The sequence below is a fragment of the Trichechus manatus genome, unplaced genomic scaffold, assembly GCF_000243295.1.
Source record: "Trichechus manatus latirostris isolate Lorelei unplaced genomic scaffold, TriManLat1.0 scaffold00089, whole genome shotgun sequence".
NCBI classification, from domain to species: Eukaryota; Metazoa; Chordata; class Mammalia; order Sirenia; family Trichechidae; genus Trichechus; species Trichechus manatus.
Window position 1 is genome coordinate 4,767,278 of NW_004444025.1, and position 10,927 is coordinate 4,778,204.

The following is a 10,927-nucleotide window of genomic DNA, read 5'->3' on the forward strand; positions in this document are numbered from 1 at the left end:
ATATATATATATCTATAATGCCTTTTATCAACCAAAATGATGTGCAAAGTAGGAGGACTCAAGCTTCCTGATCTTAAAACATACTGTCTAGCTACGTAATCAAAACAGCCTGGTATTGTTGTAACAATAGATAAATAGACCAATGGAATAGAATTGAAAGTCCAGAAAATAAACCCACACATCTCTGGTCAACTGAGTTTTGACAAGGGTGCTGAGTCTATTCGATGAGGACAGAAGAGTCTTTTCAATAAATGATGCTGGGAAAATGAAACAGGATCTATGCCATACACGAAAACATATTCAAAATGGATTAAGGATCTAAATGTGCAAACTGAAGCCATAAAATTCTTAGAAGAACAAACAGGGGTAGCACTGTCAGATCTAGCTTTCAACAGTAGATTATCTAATTTTAACAGTGGTGTGATGGCAGGTCCGACCTCCTGTAACTTCACACAGGGGAAGGAGAATCAAGATCAACAGCCCAAGGCTGATTCCTATGAGGTGGAGGTCAGAGATGCCTCCTCTCTCTGCCTTCTTTACCAATTCTGTTGCAAACCGTCCCTCCCACAATGCTGTCTACTTCTCTGCTGAGTGATAATTCATTGCAGTGGCCACACAGAACTCACAGACAATACTCACAGTTATGGGATTTGTTAGGGAAGTGTAACAAGTTACAGTTCAGGTTTAGGAACGCTCAGGATAAAGTTCTGCCATCAGGACAGTCTCTTCTCAGCCATGCTTGTAAGCACACCTCTTTCTGGCCTTCAGCCTCTACCCTGCTTGCCCTGCTCAGGCAAGTGTTACAAAGCTCTTTTAGCTCTGCTGGTAAGTGCCCAGAGGCACCCCCCACTCCGCCAGTAAGCCTTGGCCCAGAGGCACCTGACTCTTCCAGCAAGCGTTCTGCACTCAGCTTTCTTGCTCTGTGGACTGAGCTGTCTACTGCTAGTTTCCTGGTTCTGCTGCCACCGTTTCACTGCTGCTGCTGCTGCTTGCCATCTTCAGTGTTACAGCTCTCTCTGTCTCCTGGATCTAGGAGGGTGTCAGCGCAGGAATCCCAATTCCAAAGGACGTGCTTCGCTCTTAGCTCTTCTTCCTTGCTGGTGGTGAGATCCTCTCTTTCTGCCTCTGGGGTGGCTCATTTTAAGCCACCAGAATGGCAGAACTGATCATCTCTTTGGTGAGGCACAATTACCTTATTTGTATAATCTCACCCAGTCACTTGGGTGGGAGTAAGACCATGGCTAGAAAGACCACACAAAAGCGATCCATTGTACTGTAGGCCACCCCTGGCTTTTCTTGCCACGGTTCTTTCATGCTTGGAGGATAACTTCCCCTTCCCAGTCGTTTTCTCAGTCCAAAACAATCATTAGCAGTCAGTTCTTCAGTAGGGCAAAGAGTCCTAAAGATGAGGTTACTCAGGTACCAGCCATCCAGGTCTGCAGCAGGTGTCCATCTGATCTGGTCAGGTTCTCTGTAAGTCATCCTGGCTTCACGGTTTCTGTTGTCTGATAAAATTTAACTAAGAAAAGATTATCCCCTTGCTGTGAGCCTTATGAGATATGAGCATAGCAGAACCTTTAAGGGACTTTAGGTTTGACCACTGTACTCCAGTCCAGCATTGCCTCCCCCTTAGTCCACTCTTTCACACTTACAGCTTCTACAATTATAGTTTTTTCAATCACAGTTAACCCTGTTAACAGTCAGTGCTCCCAGGTGAATCATATAATCTTATCAACATCTCCGCCACCCTCTCTTCCCCAGATCCATCAGGAAAAGAGGAATCTATTCAGTGAGGATCCTCTCTTGGCCCCCTCATTTTGAGTGTAAGCATACCCACAAATGCATGTAAGCTAGCCACTTCATGCCTTTTATCTCCCCGTTTTAGATAGCCAATGTTTAAATTGCCTGTCCCTATCAAACCAGTACTCTGAGGAGACAAGCATGTTCCTTTATCTGAAGAATCTTCTGTTCTGGTTGGAACTTTGAGCATCTGTATCCATAAGCAAAGTCCAATCCAGAGCAAGGCATCAGATTGCCACAGTCTACACCAGCTCACGGTGTCAAACATCTTCCTCTTCATTCAGTCAGGTTCTGGTCAGCTCATCCCTGGCCATCCAAGCTCGCTCACAATGGGGAGCAGCCCCAGGCTCGAGAGTTGACACACATCTCCGGGCACTTCAGACAGCCCCTTCACACTCTCATCGCCAGCCCCCTTGGGCTAGGTCAGCGGGTTCCACCCATAAACTTAGGAGTCCACACACAACTCCTTTTACTTCTGACCAGCCAGCCCTTCCTCTCTCTCTCATCCCTAGCCCCCATGGGCTAGGTCAGCAGGTGCCAATGGAACATCCCCAAACTCAGCCCATCTCTTCATTGCTGCAGTTCCCCCACTTCCACTCATTGAGTGGACCCAGGTGGTCACCACGAGCGAGCAGACCAAGGTGTCTACTTTCTGGCTCCCGTTAACTTCCATTCCTGGAAGGGATTTCCTTCTGATGGGCACTGACTTTTCCTGCTTCAGTGTACCAAAAGGCAAACTGCTTGCTGGGAATTCAAAAAGTAAAACAGTCATTTTTCTTTTCTGCAGGTCTTTCCTTCAAATGCAAATGTTCTCCTCTCCCAGAAGTCCTGAGTGAATCTGCTTGATTTTCAATGCAAATTCTGGATAGGGCTCAGATTTTTTACCTAAGCCCCTACTCTATACACAGGGCTACTGGCTTGAAACAAAAAGCCTGTGTTTCATTGAGTAAATCCTAGTTCCCCTTTTAGCAGATCCATTTAAGGTATTGGCTGAAGGCAGAGTTGCACGCTGTCACCTGTAATACCCGATAGTCACTTCTGTCGTACATTTAGGTCTGTTTTACAACACCACGTAGAAGAAACATTCAATGTTCATAGTACATTAAAATAAACATATAATCCTTTTTTAAAAACATTCGAGTTTCATTTTATGAACTCCTTGACTATCTTTCCATTCATGTGCACATGGCATTGGGCCTCTGGCTGGGTGGAACCAGTAGACCCTGCCCCCCTATCAATCATCTTGTTTATCTGGCCTGGCTTTTGCCCCCAAGCTATTGCAGATGTGGCTTTTCTCACCTCAGCTGCAGCATAACATCTCTTTCTTTCCTTTCAGCCATTACATATAACAACAAAGTAACCACCCAAGAATCAAGAGTTTCACTTCCCATGCTGCTTTGTTCTTTCTCTTACAAAGTCCCATGCTTCCATGAATCTGGAGCCATTGCAACAATCCCACTTCTGACACCAACTAAATGAATAATTTCTTTTATTAAAGATTAGCACAAAGCTAGTTCATATGAGGCGGAGGTTAAAGATGTCCCAAATGTCCAGCTCTTCTAAATTGCTGTACCACTCCATCTCTAATATCAACTACTCCTCCTCCCTTCAGTACTCTCCCTCCTGTCTTTGGATTTGCTAATTCACTACAGCATCTCACAGAACTCATGAACCATATCAAGGAAATGGCTCACGCAGTTGTGGAGGCTGGCAAGTCCCAAATCCATGTGTCAGGCATAGAATTCTCCTGACTCACATGGCCGCAGGGACCAACAGACCCAAATCGGCAGGCCAGATGATAGGCAGCTGCTCACAAGGCTGTGGAAGCTGGCAAATCCCAGAATTGACAGGTCAGATGGCACGCTGCTCGCTAAAGTCCTAAGAAACGGAGGTCAGATAGTGACGAGCCAGACACAGGATCCGGATACAGACAGAGCCCCGTCAGTGCCCCCTCATATATATCTTGGATGCAGGGTACACCCCAGGTTATGGAATAACTTGAGTAAAGGTGGGACTTGAGCCACGCCCTTCCACAAGGCTGTGACTCAAAATATACCCCACACTAATCCTGCCTCATTAACATACAGAGGTTAGGATTTATAACACATAAATGGAGGATAATTAGGATAATTACATCAGATCACAAAATGGAGGACAGCCACACAATACCGGGAGTCATGGCCTAGTCAAGCGGACACATAACCCCAACCATCACAGGTTCCATACACCTCATTTACATAGTCTGACTCACTGTGTGTGAGTCATACACACGATGGCTGGAAGTAATTCATTGCACCACGCTAATATAATCACAAAAGCACAAACTGCAGAAGACAAAATAAATAAATGGACCCCATAAAAATTAAAAACATTTGTTCTTCAAAAGACTTTACCAAAAAAGTGATAAGGCAAGCTTCCAACTGGGAGAATATCTTTGGAAACCATATATCCAACAAGAATCTAATAATGAAAATATACATAAAACTTTGACAACTTAACAACAAAAAGAAAACCCAATCATAAAATGGGAAAAGGGCTTAAATAGACATTTCACCAAAGAGGACATTCAGATGGGCACCAAACACATGAAAAGATGCTCAGTATCATTAGCCATCAGAGAGATGAAAGTCAAAGCCACGATGAGATAACATTTCACTGCCACTAGGATGACTAAGATTAAAAAACAAAAACAACAACAGAAAATAACATGTTGGCAATGATGTGGGGAGATTGGAATCCTTATCCATTGCTGGTGGGAATGCAAAGTGGTACAGCCATTGTGGAAAACGGTCTGGCAGTTCCTCAAAATAACTAAAAACAGAACTACCATATGACCCAGCAATTCCACTCCTAGGTATATACACCTAAGACTTGAAAGCAGAGACTCAAAAAGAGAGTCATACACTGATGTTCATTGCAGTCCTATTCACAATAGCCAAAAGGTGGAAACAACTTAAATGTCCATCAACAGATGAATGCATAAACAAAATATGGTGCATACATACAATAGATTACTATTCAGCCAGTAGGAGAAATGAAGTCTTCATACATGCTGCAGTATGGTTGGAGCTTGAGGACATTATGCTGAGCGAAATAAGCCAGTCACAAAAGGATAAATACTGTATTAATAAGTATATTAATATACTTATATAAAAAGACAAGAAAAGACAAATGTATAGAGACCAAAGTTTATTATTGGTTACGAGGGGCAGGAAGGGGGTAAGGAGGGTTAATGGTGATGGAAAAATCACATTGATTTAAGTGTATGGTTGTACAGCCAGTTATTGTAATTGCTGTCAGTAAGTTGTATACCTGTAAAAAGTTGAATTGACAAACGTTATGTGATAGATATGTACAAGCACCACCACAACAACAAAAGAGTAGCTGCTGACACTGCTTGTGTTTGGAGGTTTAGGGTCATGGTTTTATGAGACATCCCAGTTAATTGGGCTAATAATGCATTAGTGCTTCTGTTCTACCTCCTAGTTTGTTGCATAGTACCTGAGGTCTTAACAGCTCTCAAGCGGCCAACCAAGGCACTGCAATTGGTCTCTATTCACCTGGAGCAACAGAGTCAGGAGGAAGAGGAGGATATGGAATGTGTGGCTAATTGCCTTTGTGAACAATTGCTTGCTTTGCCATGAGACCAGAAAAACTAGATGATGTCTAGCTACCATTACTAAACATTTTGATTGAAGATTACATAGAATAATCCTGATCAAAAGGAGGAAAATGCAGAAGAGAATTCCAGATTCTCAAGTACTCTAGATTTCTGGAGCCATGGAGGGTGGATGAACCCATGAAACTATTGCCCTAAGATAATCTTTAAACCTTAAACCAAAAATATCCCCTGAAGTCCCTCTTAAAATAGTTTCGCTTAACTAGTAAAAAAGGTTTACCTTGAGCATTATGCTCTTTTAAGAGCTATCTGTATGGGATCAAATTGATAACAGCAGCTCAAAAGATTAGATAGGAACCTTAGTGGACAGTGAGTTTTTGTTATTGAAGAAGGAATAACTCAGAAAAGGAAGGTGAGAATGGTTGTACAACTCAAAGAATGTAATCAGTGCAACTAAATTGTTCACATAGAAACTGTTGAAATATTTTGCTGTGTATATTCTCAACAACAAAATAAATAAAATTTAGAAGAAAAAAACAAAATGATATTCCATGTAAAATATATGTAATGCTTGAGATGGTTTGTTCTATCTTTAAAATGAAAGATCTGTAATCATTCTTAGGGACCATTCTAACACTTCAGGTTGTAGGAATGAAATAAATATAATGTATACTTAAAATATTTATTTTATACATATTCATTCAAAATATTCTAAATAGATATTATTTTCTGCTCTTTTTTTTTCCTCCTTTGATTAGCTGGACTCCTGGTCAGTGATTCTGAATGGTTCTGTGGAAGTTACTTATCCAGATGGAAAAGCAGAGATACTATGCATGGGAAACAGTTTTGGTGTCTCTCCTACCATGGACAAAGAATACATGAAAGGCATAATGAGAACAAAAGTGGATGACTGCCAGGTATAAAATATCATTAAAGATGTATATTTTCTTCTTAGTATAGAACACTTACATGGGTTGTGGTGACAGTTTTCTGCCTATACAAACAGGTATTTTTTTATATTTATAAATAAAATTTTTAATTAGAATTTCTACATTAAGTGTTACCGGGCCCAGGAAATTAAAAGTATCCCTTAAAGTTGTATGAATTCTATAGAACTAAGTGTCTGTAGAATGAATATGGAATTTTAAAATTACCATCAATAATCTGTTTATCAGAAATACAGATGTAGGGTGGGGGCAAGATGGCGGAGTAGTTGGATGGTTCCAGTGGTCCCTCTTACAACAAACACCCAAAAAAAGTGAATCAATTATATATGACAACCTAGGAGCCTTGAACATCAAAGGCAAAGTTAAGGAATTGGACTGAGTGGCAGGGGGAGGGAGAGATGGTTCAGAAGCAGCAAGGAGTTGCCAGACCTGACCCAGCGGGAGCCCAGGCCCTGTGGGCTAGATCAACTGGCGTGCGCTGTGAGGTTGGCAGTGGTGTTCGGGATGCATTTTCCACGTCGGGAGAGACCGAACGGTGGAGAGTCTGCTCAGGCCTCCAGAACCAGTGAAAAGCGGCGCTCAGTTGGCAAAAGATTAGTACATGCATTTACCCTACTGCATAGATCAAAAAACACCCTGTTTGGGAAGAAACTCTCTCCAATTTACTTGCTCCCTCCCCGCTTTGCACTGGCTCCTGGGCCGGCTTCAGCCATTGCTGCCAGAAGTAGGACTTGTCAGATGCCCTGAGCCATTCTCCCAGCTTTGGAGAGGGAAGAAATTAACAAGCACGAAAAAATAATCCATCAGCTCCTCTAAGCCAGGAACTCAGGGCAGGCACAGCTCCTTTGCCTAGGCACTGGTATAAGAGGACCACAGACTTTGAATGCCTTTCACCCCTGCATAGACCTGTCTGGGCCCATTTCAACGGCGTAGGCCCTCGTTAGTACAGTATAACAGGATATATACCTGAAGCCTAACTTCACTGTATCAGCTACATGGCGGAGTGGCAGGTTTATGACGTTTGATAACCATTCTGCCCATTAAGCAGGGTCCTCACCTACCCACATCAGGTGCCTGAGGACTGGTGGGTGGTCCACCCACGCCACCCAGCCACCTGCAACAGGGGTCCAAGAATAACAGTTGCCCCCTAGTCCTTACAGCCAACAGCACTGGGTGCCCATAGTCCAGCTGCAAAACCCACCCACCTATGCACTCTAGGGAACAGGAACATGGTTTCCTCCCAGACACTCAGAGGCAGCCATCAGCCCCCTGCCTTGCGCAGTGTGTAACCCCCTACTGCAGCCAGATACCTGTGCCTACAGCAGTCACCCCTGCCTGTCTAGGACTGTAGGTGAGAGCCTGCACCACACACTTCATGCCTGACTATCTGGACACCTGAGCTGAATCCATGCAAGAAAAGTAAACGGGCTCCTGGGCTCACATACCTAGTAACAGATCTAACCACCTGGTGGCAGGACATTAGAGCTTCAAAGGTGCCAATAATCAAACTAGCTCACGTGAGCAGCGTATTTGGGCATGTCAAAACGAAAGAAGAAGCTAGGACACAGTAAGCAAACAAAATAAATAAATATAATAACTTACGATGGCTCAGATACAAAAATCAATATCAAATCACATAAAGAAGCAGATCACAATGACTTCAGCAAGCTCCCAAAACAAAGAATCAAGAAATCTTCCAGAGGAAGAGAACTTCGTGGAATTACCAGAGGTATAATACAAAAGATGAATACAGGGAAGTCCTCAAAAGATCAGGAAGGAGATCAGGCAAAACACAGAACAACCCAAGGAACACACAAAGCAATAAGGAACTTAAGAAGATTGTAGAAGAGCACAGTGACAAATTTAGCAGGTTGCAAGAATCCATAGAGAGACAGCGAACAAATCCAGAAGATTAACGATAAAATTTCAGAATTAGACAACTCAATAGAAAATCATAGGAGCAGAACTGAGGCAATGGAAGTCAGAATTAGTGAGATTGAAGATAAAGCACTTTACACCAACTTATTTGAGGAAAAGTCAGATTAAAAAAGTTAAAAAAATAAAGTCTAAGAATTACATGGGACTCTATCAAGAGGAATAACCCATGAGTGATTAGAGTACCAGGAGGGGATAACAGAAAATACAGAGAAAATTGTTGAAGATTTGTTGGCAGAAAACTTCCCTGATACCGTGAAAGATGAGAAGATACCCAGGATGCTCATTGAGTTCCACATAAGGTAAATCCCAAAAGACAGTCACCAAGACATACTATAATCAAACTTGCCAAAACCAAAGATGAGAGGATTTTAAGGGTGACTAGGGATAAACGAAAAGTCATCTACTAAGGAGAGTCAATAAGACTAAGCTCGGACTACTCAGCAGAAACCATGCAGGCAAGAAGGCAATGGGATGACATATATAAAGCCTTGAAGGAAAAAAATTGCCAGCCAAGGATTATATATCCAACAAAACTGCCTCTCAAATATGATGGCAAAATTAGGGCATTTCCAGATAAGCAGTTTAGGGGATTTGTTTAAAAAAAAAAAAAAATTACAAGAAATACTAAAGGGAGTCCTCTGGTTAGAAAATCAGTAACATCAGATAATAAGACTAGACCACAGGACAGAGCAACCAGGTATCAACCCAGATAGGGAAGTCACAAAAATAAAGCTAAAACACTGAACATAGGGAAGCAGAGACATCAGTATGTGAAAGATAACAACATTAAAACAAAAAAGAAGGACTAAAAAATGTAGTCATAGATCTTTAATATACAGTGATATAAAGAAGTAAAAGATTGGTTTTAACTTAGAATAATAGGGGTAAATATTAAGGTAACTGCAAAGGAAACTAACAATCCTACACATCAAAATAAAAAACAAAAAAAAAAAACATAAAGACTCAGCAAATACAAAACCAACAGTGAAAAAGATGAAAATACATAAAGAAAAACAACTCAGCACAAAAAATTAAGAGGAACAAAGAAACTGTCAACAACACACAAAAAAAGACATCAAAATGACAGCACTAAACTCATACCTATCAATAATTACACTGAATGTAAATGGACTGAATGCACCAATAAAGAGAGTGGCAGAATGGATTAAAAAACACAACCCATCTATATGCTGCCTATAAGAGACACACCTTAGACTTAAAGACATAAACTAAAACTCAAAGGATGGAAAAAAATACATCAAGCAAACAACACTGAAAAAGAGCAGGAGTGGCAATATTAATCTCTGACAAAATAGATTTTAAAGTAAAAGCCACCACAAAGGATAAGGAAGGACACTATATAATAATTAAAGGGTCAGTACACCAGGAGGACATAACCGTAAGAAATATTTATGCACCCAATGACAGGACTCCAAAATACATAAAACAAACTCTAACAGCACTGAAAACAGAGAGAGAGAGCTCCACAATATTAGTAGGAGACTTCAACACACCACTTTCGGTGAAGGACAGAACATCCAGAAAGAGGCTCAGTAAAGACACAGAAGATCTAAATGTTACAATCAACCAACTTGACCTCATAAACATATATAGAACACTCTACCCAGCAGCAGACACGTATACTTTACTTATCCAACGCACGTGGAACATTCTCCAGAATAGACCACGTATTAGGCCATAAAGCAAGCCTTAACAGAATCCACAACATGGAAATATTACAGAGCATCTTTCCTGACCATAAAGCCATAAAAGCAGAAATCAATAACAGAAAAAGCAAGGGAAAAAAAAATCAAACACATGAAAACTGAACAACACCTTTCTCAAAAACTACTGAGTTGTAAAAGAAATTAAGGACAGAATTAAGAAATTCACAGAGTCAAATAATGATGAAAAGACATCCTACCAGAACCTTTGGGACACAGCAAAAGCAATGGTTAGAGGGCAATTTATAGCAATAAATGCACACAGCCAAAAAGAAGAAAGGGCCAAAATAAAAACATTAACCCTACAACTCAAACAGATAGAAAGAGAGCAGCAAAAGAAGCCCTCGGGCACAAGAAGAAAGGAAATAATAAAAAATTAGAGCAGAATTAAATGAAATAGAAAATAGACTATTGAAAGTAAATAAGACCAAAAGCTGCCTTTTTAAAATATCAACAAAATTGATAAACCATTGGCCAAACTGACAAAAGAAAAACAGGAGAGGAAGCAGATGACCCGTATAAGAAATGAGATGGGTGATATCACAAGAAATTCAACTAAAATTAAAAGAATCAGAATACTATGAAAAATTGGACTCTAACAAATTTGAAAACCTAGAGGAAATGGACAAATTTCTAGAAACTCACTACCTACCAAAACTAACACAAACAGATATAGAACAACTCAATAAACCTGTAACAAAAGAAGAGATTGAAAAGGTAATTAAAAAACTCCCAACCAAAAAAAGCAGTGGCCCAGATGGCTTCACTGGAGACTTCTACCAAACTTTCAGAGAAGAGTTAACACCACTCCTACTAAAGGTATTTCAGAGCATAGAAAAGTATGGAATACTCCCAAACTCATTCCATGAAGCCAGCATAACCCTGATACCAAAACCAGG

General features: G+C 41.0%; 1 protein-coding gene across 3 annotated transcripts in view; it reads left to right on the forward strand.

The window, feature by feature from the left end:
* RAPGEF2 (Rap guanine nucleotide exchange factor 2) overlaps positions 1 to 10,927 on the forward strand; it is a 314,468-nt gene that overhangs the window by 261,077 nt on the left and 42,464 nt on the right. For all 3 annotated transcript variants that reach the window (XM_023736619.1, XM_023736618.1, XM_004382053.2), the window contains one exon: positions 6,178 to 6,336. In XM_023736619.1, coding sequence (XP_023592387.1) covers positions 6,178 to 6,336 — 159 coding nt within the window. The remainder of the gene's footprint in view (positions 1 to 6,177; positions 6,337 to 10,927) is intronic.